Raw genomic sequence first — 22782 nt, forward strand, 5'->3', positions numbered from 1 at the left:
GAGGAGGGATGTGCAACTTGCCTCATGAAAGATGAAAAATGCTTTGAAGAAAAGATTGATGAGAAATGATTTACCCTTTCATAACCTTTTCATAACTTGACACCCCCCTTTTGAATCTTGTGGACATCCCTCAGCACTACATACCTCTTGAGGCCTATCTAATAAAGATGCGTTTTGATAGATGTTTCATAGTACATGCAGACAGAGTATGTTATGTTCAGTTTTAGCAGGTGGTTTACTAAGGTCAGGACGTAACCACTGATAGAGGAAAGTATGTCACTGTGGACCCTTGAGTTATAGTTGGACAATTGATTTATTGCTCTTTACCTCACAGTTTAGAGTTAGCATGGAGGGTGCTCGCTTCGGCAGCACATATACTAGAGTTAGCATGGAGGTGCCATTTGATTGTACTAGTCATTCCAAACACTTTACCTCAGGCCAGAACATGCTTCTGGAGCAAAATGGCTTCTGGACCGTGGGTAGTCACTAGCATCTTTATGTTCTGAGACAGCACTGAAAATCCTGAGTGTGCTAAGCAAGGCCAGGGCTTGTCCTTCCATTTTCTGTTCTCCTATTTGACTACCATAATTAACACACAGCTGACAGCCCTTGATGATTCTCTGGGAGTTTGTTCCTTTTAGGGATAAGAAGTATTTACCTCTACACTAACAGATATATCAGCAGTACAGGTCCTGTTGCTTGAAGAAAATGGCAAGCTGATGCTGACAACATTCGTATCCAAGATTGCTGGCTGGCTGGTGTGTGGACAGGTCTCATCACAGTATGAGATGGTACACTGTTAGTTTACAGTGTAACATAATGTCATACTGTTAGTTTACTGGTATGCAAAAATGAAAAGGTAGGTGCTCTCCAGCGAATCTAGCTTACCAAGTGGCCTTATTTAACTATTCCCTCGACTCCCTTCCTCATTGAGAAAAAGAAACTGTCTCCCAAACAACCCATTTGAAACGCGTGTATCTTAGTTTTGATCATGAACTACTGTTAAATGAAAATTTTAGTTGTCTAAAGTGACCTTTGTCACTGTTACATATCACCTTTAATTTTTGTTATTATCCATGATCACATTTGCAAGCATTTACCTTGTCCTCTGTTGTGGACTAAATGTTTGTGGCCCCCCCAAAATTCACATGTTGAAGCCCTAACTCATTGTGATGGTAATAAGAGGTGGCACCTTTGGGAGATAATTAGGTTTAGATGAGGTCATAAGGGTGGAGCCCCCATGATAGGATTATTGCCTTTGTAAGAAGAGGGAGAGCTGCTAGAGCTTCGTCTCTCTGCCACATGAGATTACAGGAGAAGACAGCTGTCTGCAAAAAAGGAAGGGGCCCTTAGCAAGAACTAAATCTGCATGCACCTTGATCTTGGACTTCCAGCCTCCAGAAATGTGAGAAATAAATGTCTGTTGTTTAAACCACCAGTCTATGGTATTTTGTTATAGCAGCCCGAGCAGACTAAGATACTCACTCTTCACATTCTGTTTTAACTGACCAATTTCATTGGGTCTCTTGACCAGTCACTGTCCAGCAGACAACACATGCTGACTTAATAATGTCATAATCTTTTTGAATTTATCATCTCTTAAGAACAAAAAATTACCATGCATCACCATTCTCAGAGGATATGTTCTCACTGGCCTGTTGCCATTTTTCTACAACCCTGTTAACTATCCCCAGTGGACATTAAGATCATGTTCCAAAACAAGTCATTAGGGAGTTGTGTAGTTAGACATTTAGAGGTATATATACTTGCAGATCTATGGCTCTTCTGCTGATTGTTCAGTTTTAATACTTCCATGTGAATAGATCTAGAAAGCTTATGCATGATAACGTTTTTTATGGCCTGTATGTGTGAAATGTCCCATGACCATCATTTTGGGATAGCAGATACTCTTTTCTCTTGCCTTTTGTGGTTCACCTAATTGCTTTGTGAGCTAACTTTGTTTATATAGTTTCTTTGATATCTGTGTTATAGGTTATTCTTTATTTTTAATCATAAACGTATCAAATAGAGCTCCAAGTGTTTAAATATAGCTATGTTTGTGTATTGAACTCTTAACTGTGTGCTAGCTACTGTTTGCCTTCGTTAGACTATCTCATTTAAGCCTTCCAACAGTCCTAAGAGATAGATGTTATCATCATCATTTTAGAAAGAAACAGGTTTGGTGAAGCTAAGTAACTTGGCCAAAGTCACATGGCAGAGCTGGGATTATCACTGTCTCCAAAGCTCCTGTTTCAACAGCTACTTTATAATGTCCCTCGATCTGCACTCATTGGAATGTCTCTTTTTGCATATGAAGGGACTGAGGATCAATGAGGTAACCTGTTCAAATTTACATGGTTGATTAGTTATAGAGCTGAGATTCAAACTCCTATTTTGTGACTCATGGTTCCAGTGCTCTTTCAATTTCAGTGTTCCGAATATCCCAGTTACAGCTTTCTTGTCTGTGATTTAGGAAGTGCTTCCGCCAGACCTATTTCATTGGATGCTTAAAGCTACACTCTAGGTTGGACACAGGTAATGTGCCTCCCTTCTTTTGGGTGATGAAGCTGAAACTTGGATTAGAAGAATTGCTTTTGTTTAAAAAGCAAGTAAACAAATCTTTTGATCCTTAACCCAGCCCTTTCAGTATAGCCTTCTCTACATAAAAGGTGAAAAAGGCATAGTTTTTTACGTCTTTTGTGTAGGGAAATTCTCCCTTACCTTATGTCATTTCTACTTGTTCCTATAAACCAAAACTATTCCAGATTGTATTTATTTAATCTTTTTGACTTGTTTTGATTCTGGTCCTGCTCACCATAAAACAGTGGGTTGCATTTTTATATTGTTGTCCACATTCTTCCAATTTTTTACACAGTAAATCCGTAATTCAGGAAACATCTCTTTAGGGTTGGTAGATTGTGGCCCAGGCAGTTTTTATCAGATCAGTCAATTAGGTCCTTAGTGTTGATATAGATAATGCTGATGACTATGCCAAGAAGCTAGATAGGACTTTTTGACTGGTTTGCTTGTGTTCTTATAAAGTAGCAAATTGAGTATTACTACTGATTTTTAGAACCTTTAGGTTGTTCTGGAACCTAATGTCATGTTGGTACTCTATTATATACCGCCTTACTCATGGATTGCTTTTTGGTTCTCTTTGTAGTGCATTATTTGTATTCTGCGTCCTGTGTAGTAGAAAATAGAGTCTACTTTTGGCTTTTGCTTTAGAAAACCTTTGCTTTCACGTACTGTTTCTTTTGAAGGCTGTTTAAACACCTATCCTCAGGGTCCAGCCCAGTGGTACAGCGGTTAAATCCGTGCACTCCGCTTCCGTGGCCCGAGGGTTTGCAGGTTCGGAACCCCAGGCGCGCACCGACTCACCGCTTGTCAAGTCATGCTGTGGCGGCGTCCCATATAAAGTAGAGGAAGATGGGCACGGATGTTAGCCCAGGGCCAATCTTCTTCAGCAAAAAGAGAAGGATTGGCATTGGATGTTAGCTCAGGGCTGATCTTCCTCACAAAAAAAGAACACCTATCCTATTGTGTGATCACAGAGTAGGCCTGACTATGCAATGATTCGTAGTTGCTTGCATTTATATGACCTGAATTTGGTGATAAGGACGTGTTAGCTTTTCTTTGGTTGTCTGAAAAAGTATTTGGTGATCTTCCCCTCTTCCTAGTTAATGAAACACTTGGTCCCTTGGTTGATTAGAACTGGACTTGTTAAATGGTCTTTTATATGTCATAGGGAGTATGTTGGAGAGTGTGCCATCAGTTCTGCACAAATATACTATAGCATCATAGTCCTCAGTTCTCAAGAAGTTTCTCTAGCCATTCAGCCTTGATCAGCAGCTGTCCAAGTCCATTCTGGTTGATAACACTAACTCTTTTGTGAGTATAAATATAATGCATCCTGTTTTTTACCAAGTTCTTCCACTAAACCTATGGCAAAGACCATGCATGCATTTCAGAACTTTAGGAGCCAGTTTGCGATTCTAGAAAAACTATTTTGCCATGTTATGCAACAACTGTTCAGAATGGTGCTAAGAGGGATTTCATCTGTAAAATAGAATATTTTAGTCAATCACTGCTCCAGTCTACTTTCTTTATAATCTAAACATGTTCATAAAGAATGACTCTGTGTTTGGTTACAAGTAACCTTGTACATAGGAGCTATTGTAGTTACTAGAAAGCAATTATTATCGGATTTGAATGGATACCTTGTAAGCATCTTGCCTCCAGGTGGCCCCTCCCCTCCACTCTGGGTCTTTTTCTACATCAAAAGAATGTTTCTGAGGTGGCCATTTGTTAGAATGACATTTTGGAGAGCTAGTATTTTCTTTTGGCACATAAGAATTAATAAACGTACTATGTTGATAATCAAGGTAAGTGCTAGCATTGTTTGTTATGACATTCCCCTGAGGAAAAAATATCTCAAAAATCCTCAAATGTGTCCCCCTTCTGCTTTTTTCTAGAATAAGGATTTCACCTACAGCAGTTTTCCTGTGGCCATGAAATTCTCCCCTGCTTTTTGTCATTTCTATTTGTTCCTTTAAACCAAAAGTACCTACAAAGGTAGTAAGAAAAACAAAAGTAATAACCCTACAGAGTTCAAAAAAGGTCTAGATAAGTGCAGGATCATAGTTGTAATAATGTTACATGGATTTCAAAGTCAGCCAGAGGCACAACCAGCCATAAAAGATACAGTACGTTTGTATAAGAGGAATGTGTATCTTTTCTGTATAAAATTTAAGACATCTTACCATTGAAACATGAAATGTCTAAAGCTAAATTGTTTATCTCTTGTAGAATGCTTACCTGTGGTTCAGTCAGCATTATTTTGTATAATAAAGAAAATAGATATTTTGAGAAAATCATTGAATGTTTTTAAGTAATCTTGCTGCTTTTGCATTTTCCTGTAGCTGAAGGTACCCATGGCGGACAAGCCTGGTAACACAGTGAATTTCCGGAAGCTGCTACTGAACCGTTGCCAGAAGGAGTTTGAAAAAGATAAAGCAGATGATGATGTCTTTGAGAAGAAGCAGAAAGAACTCGAGGCTGCCAGTGCTGTAAGTATTTTCACAGAAAGATAATGCTTATGCACTTTGAGTGTTATCAAATAGAATTTTCATGAAGCTGGCTACAACGTCTCCCTACTACTTCAGTAGGTGTCTGTGGTCTTTTTTTCATGTGGAGATGCTATATTGATGTTTAGAGGAATGCTTTATTCCTTTTAGTGCCACACGTTAGAGCAAATCAACTTTCTAAGATAGGGATTCAAAACCTAGACTTCAGAGAGGTCCTTGAGTTCCAGAAATCTCCTGAAATGGTTGCAAACTTTTGAGTATAGTTCAGTTTTCTGAGGAGTAGGTTTATAGTTGCTGTCAGATTCTCAAAGAATATTCCTGACCCCCCCCAGAAAGGCTAAGGACCATGAATCTAAGTGTATTTTCATCATCAAGATTCTATTATTCTTCCTTACACAACAGCCAGAGGAGAGAACGAGGCTTCATGATGAACTGGAAGAAGCTAAGGACAAAGCCCGGCGGAGATCCATTGGTAACATCAAGTTTATTGGAGAACTCTTTAAACTCAAAATGCTGACTGAAGCCATCATGCATGACTGTGTGGTGAAGCTGCTAAAGAACCATGATGAAGAATCTCTAGAGTGTCTCTGTCGCCTACTCACCACCATTGGTAAAGACTTGGACTTTGAGAAGGCAAAGGTAAAAATTCAAAATCTCAGAAACTTCCAGCAGGGACTCTTTGTCAGTTGCGGAAGAACCAAGACTGTCAACAAAAGTCTTTTCATCTTGTCCCAGCAGACTAGGCTGTTTATTTTTCTTCTTTTGTCCTTCTCATTGTCAGTGTTTGGCCATCATGCTCCTTACTGCATTTCCATTACAGTCAGAAGTGAAGAGAGTCCCAAATTATATAAAAGCCAATTTGTGAATTATTCAGATTATTTGTCCCTTTTCCTATTTCTACATGACCATTTCATAGGTCATTTGTATGTATAGCAAATTGTGGGCAGAAATAAGAGGAGAAAAGCTACTATGGGCCGGGACTGAGGGTGATACAGAAATGAAGAAGGCTCAGAAGGCTTATGTTTATGCTCTAATTAATGACACAACTATCTAACCATAATATAATAAATCATTAAAAATATGTATTTCATATATAACATGGTACTGTCAAAAGGGAAGGGAGATTTAGAAATACTTCAAAAGAAATAATGTCAGAAATGTTTCTTAACATCTGAATCAGCTACAGTTATCTTTGGATGAGACAGAAAACCCCAAATATCAGTGGTTTATACAAGATTGAGTTTATTTCTCACTTACATAAGTAAAGTTCAGAGGTAAGAAGTCAGAGGCTGGTCTTATGTCTCAGAGATAATCAAAAAATCCAGTTCCTCCAGCTTAAATTCTATCATCCCTAAGGTATAGCCCTTGTCCTTAACCTTCTCTGCAGAGAAGGTTGGAAAGGGGCAAAGGACACAGCCATCTCTCTCTTAAGGAAGGTTCCTTAAGGAGCTGCAGTATGACATTTCCTGTTATATTCTGTTTACCTGTGATTAGTCACATGACTGTGGCCAGCTGCCTGGAATATGTAGCCTTTATTTTGGGTGTCATATGCTTAATTAAAAATTCTACCACATTACCTTTTGGCTATAAGGTGTATTCCTAGGCCATTTAAAAATTCTGTATGATAAAATTACGTTTGGATTCCTCAGCCAGGAATGCTAACGATTTTTTTTTTGCAGCCACGTATGGACCAGTATTTTAATCAGATGGAGAAAATTGTGAAAGAAAGAAAAACTTCATCTAGGATTCGATTCATGCTTCAGGATGTGATAGACCTAAGGCTGGTAAGTAAAAAAATAATAGGCCTACTACCACTTCAGTCTCTTTTAAGGAATTGGGCTCGGGAGGATATCCTAGTATTTACATGTGTAAAAACTTAATGCTTTTGCTACAGAACTCTCAGAACTTGAATTGACAAACTTTAATGAGAGAGCTCTGTGAAAGGGACAAAAGGCATATGTACCTGCCTGTTACATGTTTCTTTTCTTTACTCTAATTATCAAACCACATTACGATTTTGAAATCAGCCATTCTGAATTCAAACTGTGGTCAATTAAATTTAGTCTTAGGATGCCAAGTAATTAGAAAGCCTCATCTTCGAAATGAATACATTTAACTTCCCTGAGCCTTACAGTTTTAGTCTCTAAAATGGCATGTTGCCTACCTTGCAGATGTTATAAAAATTCAGTGAGGTAATTATGTAAAGTGCCCAGCTCATAGGAGATGATGTTTTCTTCTCTATTGATTTTCCTATATACCCTCCTGTTCTGCTATTTTTTTCTCATATCTTATCCCAGGTGCCGTCTTTACCGCTACTACCTCTTTCTCTCTTCTTATTTTAACTCCTGCTGGGACTATACTGCAGCTGACCCTAAACTAGAAAAAGTGAATACTGGCCCCACCTCTTCCCTGCCTGCACCCAGACCAATAGCATTGATGATGGTTCTTCATCTTGCTAAGCCCAGATGTGACCTCAGGAGCCTTCTTACTACCAAAAACTACCAGTTGATCAGAATTTGCATGCTGATTTTAACCTATTTGCCATCCTTGCCTCTAGCTAATATAAATAAATATAAAAAACTTCTCCACCCATGCCTTCAACCACTTGTACTTAAATCAGATATTGGGACTCTAGCTGGAAATCGAAGGAGAGGGAGAAGTATAATTATAAGGAGACAACTTGTTTTGTCCTTAGCAGAGAGGATAACCAAAGGGCAGAGTGGTGTGGCACTTTGGGATACCAGAACCGTGATATGGGAGGAAGAAAAATGCTAGTCATCTTCGATTTAGAATCTCCAGGGAGTGTGATATGAACTGAGTAGCAGTACCCCAGATTAAGGAAAGGCCAAAGAATCCTGATCTTTCTTGATTCCTCTTCTCTTTTCTTTCAAATATACAAAATAATTTAAAAAATAGATTTGGAGCAGTCTTTCATCCTTTTTATCCATCGGCTATCGGAATGTTCAGTATAGAGTAGTTCAGGGTTGACTGAGAAGAATTTAATTCTTTAGCTCTAATCCCCAAACTGCACATATTGTTATCTGTAAGACAGATGAAAAACTGCCATAGTACCAGATTTTATATGTATTTTTACACTTTTCCAGCAGTGGAAAGTATAAAATAGATTTTCAATATTTTTTAATTTTTATTTTTCTGGCTGATAACCTTATTTTCTCCTTTTATAGTGTAATTGGGTATCTCGAAGAGCAGATCAAGGGCCTAAAACTATTGAACAGATTCACAAAGAGGCTAAAATAGAAGAACAAGAAGAGCAAAGGAAAGTCCAGCAGCTCATGACCAAAGAGAAGAGAAGACCAGGTGAGGGGTGGAGTCCCCTGGGCGTTAGACTACTTCGAGTTTGAGAGAGAGTTATTTAAGAATTCTATATTTAGATGTGCAGTGAGGTCAGAAAGAATAACCCAAAGAATAGAGTGGTGATTGGTAAGTGAAGCCGTTTCACCTGGAGACTGGTTATTGAGGAGAAGCAGAGAATGCAGGAAGTAAACATGATTTCTTTGACTACTTCCAAGTCAATAATCAACAAGACTTTATGGAGCATCTTCTGTATACTCAGTATTGGTGAGGGATATAAAAAGGAGTAGAAGTTATAGTTCCTTTCCTCTAAAAGCTTACAGTTTATCTGGGAAGGCAAAACTAATAGAATATTTGTTAAGCAAATGGAAATATCAGTTATGAAATGTATTCTCCATTAAGGTTGTTAAAATTCAGAGAAAGAGAGAGAGAAAGCTGGAAGAAATCTATTTGAGGAAGGGGCACTTGAATTGAATCTTGGTAGATGGTAGATATATGGAAGGGAAGGAAGAATTTTAGTCATGAAATTAAAATAAACATAAATTGTAAAGAGAAATAAACAAGCCTGACTGGAGCAAAATTTAAGTATTCAGAAGGAATGGAAAAATGTTTGTCTGGAAGAATGGAGCCAGATTAAATTTTGACTTGATTTAGCAGACATTAAGGAGCCATTTTAAATTTTTGAGCAAAGGAGTAGTGTCGTGCTAAAGGTATGTAAATAAAGTAAGTCTGTTGCTCTTCACGTGATGAATCAAAGGGGTACACTGAACTCAGAAATGTTACTGTTGCTGAAATCATACCTGGAAGGAGGTGAAACTTGGTAGCGATAAAAATAAAAAGGAAGAAACAGGAAAAAAACGAGAAAGATGAAATAGAAGGCATTTTACACCTGAGAAAATAGCAAGTCCATTGACTAAGTTTAGGAACATGGGAAGAGGAAACCTTTTTCAGAAGGAAAATGACCATTTTTTCTTTCTTTTTTTTTTTTGTGAGGAACGTCAGCCCTGAGCTAACATCCATGCTAATCCTCCTCTTTTTGCTGAGGAAGACCGGCTCTGAGCTAACATCTATTGCCAATCCTCCTCCCTTTTTTTTCCCCAAAGCCCCAGTAGATAGTTGTATGTCATAGTTGCACATCCTGCTAGTTGCTGTATGTGGGACGCTGCCTCAGCATGGCTGGGCAAGCGGTGCGTCAGTGTGCGCCAGGATCCGAACCTGGGCCGCCAGTAGCGGAGCGCACGCACTTAACCGCTAAGCCACGGGGCCGGCCCAAAATGATCCTTTTTTCTTTTAAGCCTGTTTATTTTGAGGTGACAGTAAGGCATCCAAATGAGAATGCTCCTTTGTCCTCTGTGCAGTTAAATGATGAGGGTAGTGACCTGGTCATATGGTATTATGGTTGAGAGTGTAGACTCTGGAGCCAAACTGCCTGGGTTTGAATTTCAGCTCTCCTTCATCGTAGCTGTATGACTTGCACAAGTCAGTCTGTAAAAGGGATCTCATAATAGTACCTAGGATTTGTGTGAGGGTGAAATGAGGTAATATGTGCAAAGTGTTCAGCATAGCAACTAGCACATAGTAAATACCCAGTAACTATTAGTTATTATTCATCACAGACACAGTAGAGCTCACAGGGAAGTTATAAGAGATGAATCCTCCAGGGAAGAAAGTATATTTTCAAGTTTTGTGGGACACCACACTTACCTTCCTCAACCTGTACCTAGCACAATGCCTTTCAGGTAATGACTTTTATTTCTATTGAACTAGATTGAGAGAAAAGATAAGAAAGCCTAATCCATGAAAGATGTCCACATATGACTAAAGGAAGAACTCTTGGAAAAGTGACAAAGAACAAGTGGAGAAGAAGGAGTACTAGGATATAAGTGTCAGAGAAACAGGGAAGAAGCAAGTCTGTTCATGATCAGTAATATCAGATAGCACAGAGAAAATCAAAACGCATGTGAGGATCAGAAAACCTTTTGGATAGGCAGTTTGGTGGTGTTTCATTCATTCATTCAACCAATATTTATTGAGTTTCTGTCACTTAACAGGAAAGACAAAGTCTCTTCCCTCATGCAGCTTACATCTTACTGGGGAAAAGACAATAAACAAACACTTAAATATATAATTTTTTCAGGTAAGTTTGTTGTATAGAAAAAAATAAAGCAGAGAGGGAGGGAGTGGGGAGTGCAGAGCTTGGTGAGGAGAGGTTGCAGTTTATATGGGGAGATTGGGAGCTGTTAAAGTTGGTATTGCTTGAGCAAAGACCTGAAGCAAGTGAGGGAGTTAAGTCATGTAGATCTCTGGGAAAAGAGGGTTTTAGGCAAAGGGAATAGTAAGTACAAAAGCCCTGGAGCAGCGTTTTCGAGAAACAGCAAGGAGGCCAGTGTGGCTGGAGTGAAGAGCACAGGGGAGAGTGATAGGAAGTGGGATCTGAGACACAGGGCCCAGATTATTTAGAGCGTGTAGGCCGTGTGTAAGGAATCTGTCCTCTCCAAGTGAGATGGAGAGAGAACAAGTGTTTTGAGCAGAGAAGTGACAGGTCTTGACTTATACTTCACTAGGGTCACACTGGCTGCCATGATGAAAACAGATAAAGGTGGAAGCAGGAAAGCTAGTGAGGAGGTTTTTATACTAATGGAGGAAATTTTTCTGGCTAAAACCAAATCGGTAGTGTTGGTAGTAGTTAGAAGGGGCTAGATGCTGAATATATTGTAAAGGTTGAACTGACAAGATTTGCTGACAAACTGGATATGAAGCGTGAAAAAGCCGAGTCGAAGTTTTCTGCTTGTGCAGCTGAAAGGTTGGAGAAGCAGGTTTGGGGGGATTGATCCAAGTATATTGTGTCATTTGACACCGTTAAGTGAAATAAACTTTGGAATAAATAATTTCCATCTGATTTCTCCCAAAGTGTTCTAATCATTAACTGTATAACACTAGATTTGGCCCTCCCTTGTGTAGGACTAAATCTCTGTTCATTTATATCAGTTGCTTTCTTCAGGTCAGTAATGTTTCATGGGGGATCCTATAGAGAGTGCTTCTGCTTGATATTTTCATGTTGTGGGTATTAAAGAGACTGTCGGCAATGCTTTAATAATTTCTTTTGTCTTTTTCCTTGGTTTTGATTGGAGCTGCTGAGTTGAAAATATTGCTCACTCTTTCATTGTCAAACTGGCTTGAGACAGATGAGAGACTGGCTCACTCTGTTCTCCCTGCAGGCGTCCAGAGAGTGGATGAAGGTGGGTGGAACACTGTACAAGGGGCCAAGAATAGTCGGGTACTGGACCCCTCAAAATTCCTGAAAATCACTAAGGTGAGTGTGACATTTAAAACACAACTTAGAATAGCCTCAAAACGTGTCTCTCAAAATTACTTCTTGCTCATATAAAATAGCCATATTGCAGATTTTATGTGGTGGTTGTTTTTTAATGTAGACGCTTTTTTACAAGTCAGTATTGAACAGTGTATTCTTACATACTTGTCCTGGTATTAGTCATTTATATTTCTATGAGGATTTACTAAGGAGGAAGTAACTAGGTTAATTCTTTAAGTTGTGAGATGCTTGATATAAGAGAGAGATTTCAGAAGCCATAGTCAATTGCAAGCTTTTATCAGTGTATCCTTAGCTCTGAGGAAGAAGCAGCTACCTGTTTAAGTCTAACCATGAAAAGAATTAATGGTTTGCCATATCCAAGCCCTAAAAGAAATCACAGAGGACCTACTAGAAATAATTCTGTGATAAAAATTTAATATATTCTACTTTCCTCTCTCTTGAGAATCCATGGGCAGTAAGAGCAAAGAATTTTCTCCTAGCAGATGTTTTTAGCAGTAGAAGTTGATCGCTGTAAGTAAGATGAAGAACCTTGGAGAACGTAGAGAAAGTGGAATTACATTTTGTAAACGTGAAAACTTCCACAGCCCAGTGGGTTTTGCAAATCATTTGCAAGTCTAGTTTGAGCCTTACCTATAATACAGTTCCCATAGTTCTGAAAATTGGCAACCTGCCAGTAGGATACTAAAGACAACCTAAAGCTACTATGAAAACATCAAATGAAAGAAGATAACTGACAGAAAGAAAAAGACTGAAAAAGTTAGAAGATAGGCTGTGTCATTTGCCTATCTTTATAGTTTTGTCAAAGCATTACTTTAAGATAGAACACTGATCTCTCTTGATGCTAATTAGCTAGGATCCTGTTCTCTAAGATTCTAGTACATTCTTCTAGTTGTTTCTGTCTCAGAGCAGGAATTTCATTGCTGAATACAACTTGATTCCCATCCACTTCCATTTCCAGCAAGAGATAGTTTTAACCAAAATCTTATGTTTAAAGAATTCCTCTAGGGACCGGCCCAATTGCATAGTGGTTAGGTTCGCGTGCTCTGCTTCGACAGCCTGGGAGTTCGCAGGTTCAAATCTTGGGCGCTGACCTACATACCACTCATCAAACCATGCTGTGGCAGCATCCCACATACAAAAAATAGAGGAAGATTGGCACAGATGTTAGCTCAGTGACAATATTCCTCAAGTAAAAAGAGGAGGATTGGCAACAGATGTTAGCTCTGGGCCAATCTTCCTCACCAAAAAAAAAAAAAAAAAAGAATTCCTCTAATATCAGCCCCAACATGTTTGAAAATTATATCAATATTTAACAATAACATTTGTCTGTGTTTTTAAATATTGTTTCTGTGCATGGACACTATAAAAAAGAATAGTGCTGGTATTAAACCCACGACATTATTTTCTTAATCTTTTGAAAAATATGTATCTGTGTATATTCAGGTAGTTATACTGTAGGTACTCTACATAAGTGTCCTAGACAAAGTTAAAAACCATTAAACAAATGGATTGTTGAATGGGAGAGATTCATGTGAAAGCAAGTCATATAGCAAGGCAGCACTGTCAGAATACAATAATACCTTTGTTACAAAGAGCTGCACTATAGCTTTTGTGTCGTATGTGTTTTATGATAGTTTGTATTACATTGTAATTCTATTCACTTGTATTAAAGTTGTGCTTAGACGGTTAAACCTGAGAGATATCAGGCATCTTAGCTCCCCGTCTAACATCTGTTCTCTTTTTTCTAATTTCCCTTTATTGAATACTCCCATTCCACCTCTTCACCCCTAGCCCCAATCTATATTAGGCTTTGCTAAGATGTGAGATCTTTATGTCTTTTGACCTGTTTTCTGACAATCATGTGAAGAGATTAATGAGTTAATTTTGTAGTATTTGTGTATTCCCTTTTTTTCTTTTTTACGTCAGTGGGCATTCTTGTACTAGAGGAATCATTAGAAACTGCTTACGTTTAGCAAGCTGGCACACTGTCTTGGAGGACGTGAATGCGTCCTCCAGACCAGTAGTTTCAGACTGTGTTTTGTAGAAGCTAGATTCCAAGGAAGTGCTTCAGGGGACACAGGAATCCCAATTTAATGTGAACAGCTCCAATTTATGTTTTTTAAATTGGCATTGCAAGCAAAATTTTGTTGCTAAAATTGGTTGTAGTGCACTGACAAAAAAAGATAAACTATTGTAGAATATTTTCTCTAATTGACTTGTGGTCGCTTACTTTACAGCCCACAATTGATGAGAAAATTCAGCTGGTACCTAAAGCACAGCTGGGCAGTTGGGGAAAAGGCAGCAGTGGTGGAGCAAAGGCGAGTGAGACTGGTGAGTATAGAATGTCCCTTTTCGGGAACCAGGATGTGGTCTGTTAGCACTCACCTTACAACACATCTCCATAGTCTTTTAGGAAAGATCTATAGACTAATTGTGCCCCAAATTATCAGTGTCCCTTTCTGACTAACATAAATTGAGGGTTTCCTCCTCAATAAGGATCTTTAAGTATTTAAAAAAAATTTTTTGGTTCAGTTAGGCTTTTTAAGACTTTAATCTTTTAGGTTCCATTGTTGTTGCTCACAAATTCGGTATAATTAGAGAAATTACTGGGACCCCAAATTAAAAGGGCAACTCATTTTGCTGAGAAAAAGAATATTAATATCCAGAAGCATTTCATTTCAGGGAGTTGTAAAAGAATAAAGAATTAGATTGAAATATTTTTCAAAATCCTTATCAAAAGTAAGATTTTGAGTGATTTGACTTTAGGATTGAAATGTTTGTACCATCACAAACATCTTAAAAGCTGAAGAAGCCCAATGGAAAGAATAAAAAGTTTAATGTTAACTGCCTTCCCATATTTCCCTTTCACTAAGTAATTTTGACCTTTTTTCCTTTAAATTTTAAAAAATTTCATTATTCATTTAAACCCACATGCATTGAATGAGATCATAACATTTCTATTAGTTAGCTTATTTAAATGAAATATTTTGTTTTTGCTTGCCTCCCTCCTTCTCCTGTTACCACTCCCACCCCAATGCCCTACCAGGATAATTTATGTTTTTAAAGGAGCAGGTGGTTGTAATGAACAAAGATTTCTAAATTGTCTTTTGCTTACAAATTCCTTCTGACACTCTACTTCTAAGAGTATGGTCTGTGGACCAGGGGATTGGCATCACCTTGTTAAGCTTGTTAGAGATGCCTAGTCTCAGGCCTCACCCCAGGGAGGCAGTTGAATTAGAAGCTATATTTTAGTCATGTGATTTGTAATTTTTTTCCTCAATCTTCAACACCTATAGATGCCTTACGGTCAAGTGCTTCCAGTTTAAACAGATTCTCTGCTTTGCAACCTCCAGCACCCTCAGGGTCTACATCATCCACACCTTTAGAGTTCGATTCCCGACGGACCTTAACCAGGTAAGAAGCCTACTCTCCACGTTAACTTGAGACTGACCTGCTTGTCAGTCAGTCTGTCTCTTTCTTTCTCTCTCTGTCACTCACATTCTCACACACACACAAACACACCCACACAGATTATGATGATAATCCCTGTGGATGGATTCCTTTCATCTCCAAGGTTGATTTACTTTTTCTTTTCTTTTTTTTTATAATTTTATTTATTTATTTTTTTTCCCCCAAAAGCCCCAGTGGATAGTTGTATGTCATAGCTGCACATTCTTCTAGTTGCTGTATGTGGGACGCAGCCTCAGCATGGCCGGAGAAGTGGTGCGTCGGTGCGCGCCCGGGATCCGAACCCGGGCCGCCAGCAGCAGAGTGCGCGCACTTAACTGCTAAGCCACGGGGCCGGCCCTGATTTACTTTTTCTTTTCTTCCTCTAATCTTCACATTCTAAAATTTCCAAGATAAGAACATAATTGGGTGGTAGATTTGGGATGGGGTGAAAGGAGAGGGCAAATTATCTGGCAAATATCTAATAGCTTTGCTCCTTAAGACAGCCAGGCCCACCCAAAGAGCCCTGGAGGTTTGTGTAGTACTCTGCAAGCTAATGCCTCAGGATGCTCTAGATTAACCTAGGACTCTGAAGTATGTGAATTAAAGGGCATGACAGTCCACACATACACTTCTCTGTCACACTGTTTTTCAAGTTATATGCAAGGTTGTCTTTCATTTTTCACTACTCACTGTATTCTACTATCTGCCTATTTTTGTTTTTGTAAGATTGATACAATCAAGTGTTCCTTTGGCTGGTTTATGGAGAATGGATGAGGGCCTGTAGCATAGTGACAGAGAACAAAATTTTTGATGCAAGCACTTTTAAAGCTGAAGTTTCTTTAAGCTCTTGAACCTTTGTTTTTTATATTATTGTGATCGGTTTGGCTAGGGAGACTTTCTAAACCATGTTACTATTCCTTTGGCTTTTGCAACAAAATGTACTTAGCATAAGTCAACTTTTTAATTATGACTTGGATTATCCTTGAGCATCTCTTGTGCTCTTGAGGTGTTTGTGGCTCTTTGCCCTGCCATCAATTTCCCCTGATGGCTCTGCTTTTTGAGTACTTGTGTATATTCTTTCATAGTGGTTAGGCTGTTGTCATGCCTCTTAAGTCTCTCTTCTGCTCTCTCTTAATTTGGTGCTGCTGATCTACCATGGGCCAAGGAACTTTTTGCTCAGCTGGTTAAAATTGTCTAAAAGAAGACTAAATAGGGAGATAGGAAGATTCTCTCTTAAAGTGAATGAAGTATGTGACTTTGGCTATTCAAAAACTATTTCTATTACTTGAGTCTCAAATATTTTCCATATATTTGAAGTTTCTGAATAAATATCACTGAGGGCCAGCCCAGTGGTGTAGTGGTTAAGTTTGGCGCGCTCCACTTTGGCAGCCTGGGTTCACAGGTTCGGATCCTGGGTGTGGACCTACACCGCTCATCAAGCCATGCTGTGGTGGTGACCCACGTACAAAATAGAGGAGGATTGACACGGTTGTTAGCTCAGGGCCAGTCTTCCTCAGGCAGTAAAGAGGAGGGTTGGCAACAGATGTTCGCTCAGGGCCAATCTTCATCACCAAAAAATAAATAAATAAATAAATAATATATCATTATATAATTCTAAGATAGTGATACCATGTTCTTTTGGTATTATTTCTCTTTTACTCATTTAGCTTATACATTCGTCATTGTTCTTTATTCTTGCAAGATTTTTAAAAACTAAAATAAGGAATTGCCATTAGCATTTTAAAATTGTAAAAATATCCCTTTAACATTTAAGAAAAAGTTAAAGTATAACTTAATATTCACTTTAAAGCACTGATTTTACTTGTTTATATAAATAATTACACTTTGAAATATAATTGGTGCCTCACACATCTAAAGTTATCTGTGAAAAATTATTGTGCATACTTTTAGAAAGTCTTTGTGTTGTTTTATAATTTCGATACGTAGAGGATGGGTGATCTTTCTTTTGAAAAATGTTGTTTTGTCTTTTAAGTCGTGGAAGCATGGGCAGGGAGAAGAATGACAAGCCCCTTCCATCTGCAACAGCTCGTCCAAACACTTTCATGAGGGGCAGCAGCAGTAAAGACCTTTTAGACAATCAGTCTCAAGAAGAGCAACGGAGAGAGATGCTAGAGACCGTGAAACAGCTTACAGGAGGCATGGATGTGGAAAGGAACAGCACTGAGGCTGACCGAAACAAAACCAGGGAGTCAGGTGAGCAACTTTAGATGAACAGATACAGATGAAGATTTGGGCCTTAAATTTAGAAGGAAAAATACAAAGGAAACTGTGCCTGAGTGGGTTTCAGAATCAATACATGATAACAACACACATACCAGCACCTTGGAAGGTAAAGGATATCTTCATAGTTTTGTAACATAGTTCTCATTCCCCAGATATCCCTTTTGCAATTTGTGAATTTTCCCCTTTCTCTGCTAATTGTGATGATGATGAGGTCCTCTTGCTGTGTGTTAAGCAATCCGAATTTCTTGCAAGTTTCCTAAATAACACTCCACTGTGCATTAGAATGCCTGTGCTTTGTAGAACACCTCAAATGTATGAAAATTCTGACGTTATTGAGCCACGTTGCAAGGAAAACCAAAGAGAAAGTATCTGATTGTCTTTTGTTGCATTCATCTTCCTTGGTAACCTCTGTGGTTTTTCTCCGTGTTTAGCATGTATGTGCTTACAGGACCAACTCAGATAATGCTCTAAAAATTGCCTCATATATTTAACTTATCTGTGTTTCAGTTTCTTCATCTGTTATATGGGGATAATAAGTGTACCTATCCTGTAGGGTTATTATGAAGACTAAATGAGATGTTAACACATGTAAATATTTAGAACATTACCCAATAAATACAAAGTTTTCAAAAGCTATTAGATGTCGTGATGATAATGACAGCAATGAAAAATAATTTAAATTAAAGATAATTTTCAGCATCTTTTAAATCTTAATCCTGAAGTAATTTTGGTTATTTATAACATTTTTGTAGCTTTCAGATTTGTTTCACTATTTAAATTGTGTCTCCTAACTATAGTCTCCAAATGGATTTCAGAGGCAAGTTGAAAAGTCTTCTCCCAACATACAGACCTCAGATCTTTTAGCTTTGGGAAACATGTGGCTTTCTTATCTGTGCTAGGTATTTTGGGAGCATAACAAGATAGGCCGTGAAAGTATCTTGTATTTAGTGAATAGTGTAGCACAGCTGCCCTATGCATGTTTATTGTCTGGGTTATTTGTTCATTCACTACATGCATGCTGAGCACCTAGTCACTTTTGGGCGCTTGATCCCTGCTCTCAGCCTTCAGTCTGCTGGGTCAGGAAGACCTTTATCAAATAATTCCACTAAAGATTATGTAAAGTACAAACCAAGGAACGTGCTATGAAGAAAATGAACATAGTTCTAGGAGAGTGCTTAACAAAGGAACTATCTAGAATTGACATAGAGGGATGTCAGGGAGGTTTCCTCAGGTCTGAAGGACCAATAGGAATTAAAACACATTTGTGGGGAGGGAAGAGTGTGGAGCAGAGAGAAAGAGTACTCCAGAGAAGAGGAGCAAGTGAGGGTAGATGGAACCATGGCAACTGGTTCGAGCAACTGCCGAAGGCCAGTGTGGCTAGAGCTCTGTGCATGATTGTGCAGGCCTCATGTGCTCTTCATCATCGAAGCAATGGAGAGGAAGCCAAATACAGAAAGGAACAAAACTCTAATTATAAAAGTTTATCATATCCCTATATCCTTTTAATTATTATGGATTATAAAGTTACTTAGTGCATATCTATTCTAAAATAAATGTTTCTGCATTCTGCTTTTAGGTATCTTGCTTTGTCAAATTTGTATTTATTTTAATACCTTTACTGAAAAAACAATGTAACAACACATAAATATTGTCAACCATAAGCCCACCATTTTAATGTAATTTTTGTCAATTTTACTTTCTCACTTTTTTTTAACCTTACTAGTAGTGAAATCAGAAATTCCAGCAACATCAGCCTCTGACAAGCCTATGTTATCAGAAGAGGAGATGGAGAGGAAGTCCAAATCTATCATTGATGAATTTCTACACATTAATGATTTTAAGGTAAATGAAATTTTTAAAAAAGACAGTAACAACCCAGAAAGCCCTCTGACAGAGAGACATAGTAACTTGGTTCTGGTCTAAATCAGTTGTCATTGTGAACTAATAAGACTTTGAGTAATCCAAGTCCCACACAGTTCAGTTTGCACAACTCTGATGCATTTCTGCCAAGGACTCTCTTTTAAATTGATACTACAGTTCAGAAGATCAAGTGGCAGGAAGAGAGAATGGGTACCACTCATCCTCACTATGGGATAATCAAATTGACTTTGATATTAATAAACAAAAACAACACATTATCATTATGAGGCCTTCCTGGCTCCCTGTATATTACCTGTCATAATCTTTACAGTCGTTTTGTTGTCATTTTCGTATTAATCTTAAAATACAGCTGGCATTACTTTTTCTTTATTTCATAAGTGAAAAACTGAGGCACAAAAGAGTAAACAATGTGCCAGGGTCAGACAGCCTAAGTGAAACATTTCAAGACATGGCTTTGAATTTGCCCTTCTTTAACCCTAACCTCCTTCTTGATTTTCATTTTAAGATGGTAGTGATTAAGATAGACATACTGCCTGACTTCATGAGCCCTATAATCCAGTGGCAGAGACAGACCATAAACAGGATAACTCCACAAATAGTTATTTATTTATTTATTTTTTATTTTTTATTTTTTATTTTTCCCCCAAAGCCCCAGTAGATAGTTGTATGTCATAGTTGCACATCCTTCGAGTTGCTGTATGTGGGACACGGCCTCAGCATGGCCGGAGAAGCGGTGCGTCGGTGCGCGCCTGGGATCCAAACCCGGGCCGCCGGCAGCGGAGTGCGTGCACCCAACCGCTAAGCCACAGGGCCGGCCCCGACAAATAGTTATTTAAATTGTAGTTGTAATAAAAGCTAGTAGACCTGTAGCGTCTTAGGACAGATCATATAATAGGGCCTAGTTTAGGGATCTGGGGTCAGCAAAGGCTTACCTGTTAAAATATTTGTCAGCTATATTAACTACTTTTGCTTTGGCATTATATTATTAAAAGTTCTTTCAAGCTTCTTCTCTTGACAGTCTAGTCATTATTTTCTTTCCATGCATAAAAATCACCTTGGTTAGCTGTAGCCAGCCCAGCCTTCTAAAACCCTCAAGCCTCTGAAGTTGTCCAAAATTCAGAAGAAGTAAGAAGACGTTTTGATTATGAGCGAGTTGGAGAGGAATACTTTGCAGAAGCCCTGGGAAATGCAAGAAAAGTAAATGAACATTAACTGGAAAGAGCCAAAGAATATACTTCATATATTATGATTCATTAGATTCCTGGAAAATGAGGAGTACTCTTGTAAACTGGCAGCACAGGGTTTTTTATTGCATAGAAGTAAGGAAATGTGAAAGACTTACAAGAAAGTGGAAAAGCTCAGAAAGATGAAAAACAGAGACAATAAGGAGGAAAACAGTGGAGATTGGCTTTAGAAATAATTTGAAGGATGTACAAAGTCAGTAAGCAACAAATACTTTGAAAGGGGAAAAGTATGACCCTGTGATGCACTGGCGGTGCGAGAAAGAGACCTTAGTAACACTTAAGTATAACAAGAGGACCCTTTAAAAAATCATTAGCCCTAGTCCAGACCTGTAGTATGGAAGGGACAGAGTCACTTATGACTCAGGAATTTCATTGTGCAGTGTACAAGGAGGCTTTGCTGCAGAGGGTCAATAAGAACCAGGTAATAATGTCAGACACAGTGAGGGCTTACTGTGTGTTTACTATGTGCTATGTGCTATTCTACATATTTTATACATATTAGTTCATTTAATCCTCATAACACTCTCTTGACATTAATATTATTATAATAGCCATTTTTACAGATAAGGAAACTAAGATGCAAAGATGTAAGGTGACTTGCTCTAGGTCATACTGCTGATAAGTGGCAGACTCAGGATTCAAAGCCAGGCTTCTAGCTTCAGTGCATAAACTATCTTTTATTACCTTTAGGGTATTAGTGTGTCATGCTAAAGGCTTACAGAGCTTATTCTAAGGAAGAGGTTTTTTCTGACATCTCAATAGGTGCTATTATTATTATTAACAATAATACAAATTAATATTTTTGAGCCTTTGCTTTGTGTTTGGCAATGTGCCAAGTGCTTTTACATAATTTTATATGCAGTCCTTACAATAACCCCATGATAGGAAGTCAAAGCTGAGAAATTAAGTTATACTCCTAAATTCACACTGTAGTAAGCAAGTGACAGAGCCAGGATTCAAACCTACATTTGTCTGACTCCATAGCCTGTGTTTTTAGCCTCTGTGATAACATATTTATTGAGTACCTAAAATGTGCCTCCCGCATTTTAGGTGATACTGCCTGGATATACTGTCGTATATGTAGTGAACACCATAGTCTGCTTTTATGGGTCTTTTAGGGAGCTTACGTTCTAGTGGCAAAGCTGCCCTAAAGATAGATAATAAATAAATAAACAACAACTACAAAAAGAAAAAAAATGTTTCAGTGTAGAGAAGTAAAATTAGGTAATATGATAGCCATTGACTGGGCAGTCACAGAGACTATAGGAGATGTCATTTTAGCTGAGAGCTCAAAGATAAGAAAAATGAAACCATGAGAAAATCAGAGAGAAGGACAAGATTAGGAACTGCTGTGACATTAGAAGCACCGTGATCGAGTTAGTTGGCCCTATATGCAGATTCCGTGAATAAAGGGAAGACACTTAATCACATCAGGTTAAATACTGAGGATTGAATACTTGCATTCGTTTCTACTCCCTCCTGAAAAGGCATTATAATGATCATGATGGGCTTAAAATGAGGTAAAAATCCACAAGAATAAGAGCATACATAATAGACAGCAGCAACATTCTAGAAGTTAGAAGGATGAGTGGTAATTTATTTAGCAGACAGTGAATGTGTGTGAGGTGCAGATGGGGCTGGAAACAGAGGGATTGATTGGTTAAAAGTGTATATAAGAAACAGTTTTACATGACAACTGACCCAAGTGTTTCAAAAATGCCAATGTCATAAAAAGACAAAAAAAAAGAGAGAAAAGACTGATCTAGACTAAAAGAGTCAAAAGAGACATCATGACACATAATGTCGGGTTTTCAACTGGATCCTAGAATAGCAAGAGCAAAAAGCTATATTGGACATTTGGGAACGATTGTGGAGATTGAAATATGTGCTATATATCAGATAATATTTTTATTGACATTATTGTATGAATGTTAAATTTCTTAGATAGAAAATAGATACAGAAAGAAAACTAACAGTTGATGAATCTAAATTGAAGTGAAGGTATATAGGTATATACATTCTACTACTCTTTAATTTCTCTCTAGTTTGAATTTTTTTAGATGAAAAGTTGACATGGGGGAGGTATTAAATAAAGTAGCAGAGGGGAAATAAAGCAACATTGAGACACCTAGATGTGCCTTACTCCCTTCTTCAGTCAGGAGGTTGCCCTTCTCACATGCGTCTTCCCCATCAGAACAGCTCCTCTCTTCAGAGGTTGAACTGAAGGATT

The 22782-nt window shown here is 38.2% G+C and overlaps 1 protein-coding gene across 16 annotated transcripts in view; it reads left to right on the forward strand.

Annotated features, from left to right (window-relative positions):
* The window catches only part of EIF4G3 (eukaryotic translation initiation factor 4 gamma 3), a 351740-nt gene that overhangs the window by 290216 nt on the left and 38742 nt on the right, over window positions 1-22782 (forward strand). For all 16 annotated transcript variants that reach the window (XM_087446641.1, XM_087446642.1, XM_087446643.1 and 13 more), the window contains 9 exons: window positions 4923-5069; window positions 5490-5726; window positions 6767-6871; window positions 8273-8405; window positions 11618-11712; window positions 13971-14064; window positions 15030-15147; window positions 17177-17397; window positions 19151-19269. In XM_087446641.1, the coding sequence (XP_087302767.1) occupies window positions 4923-5069; window positions 5490-5726; window positions 6767-6871; window positions 8273-8405; window positions 11618-11712; window positions 13971-14064; window positions 15030-15147; window positions 17177-17397; window positions 19151-19269 (1269 nt within the window). The remainder of the gene's footprint in view (window positions 1-4922; window positions 5070-5489; window positions 5727-6766; window positions 6872-8272; window positions 8406-11617; window positions 11713-13970; window positions 14065-15029; window positions 15148-17176; window positions 17398-19150; window positions 19270-22782) is intronic.

Source organism: Ceratotherium simum, chromosome 22 (assembly GCF_057802395.1).
Source record: "Ceratotherium simum simum isolate JZ-2026a chromosome 22, ASM5780239v1, whole genome shotgun sequence".
NCBI lineage: Eukaryota > Metazoa > Chordata > Mammalia > Perissodactyla > Rhinocerotidae > Ceratotherium > Ceratotherium simum.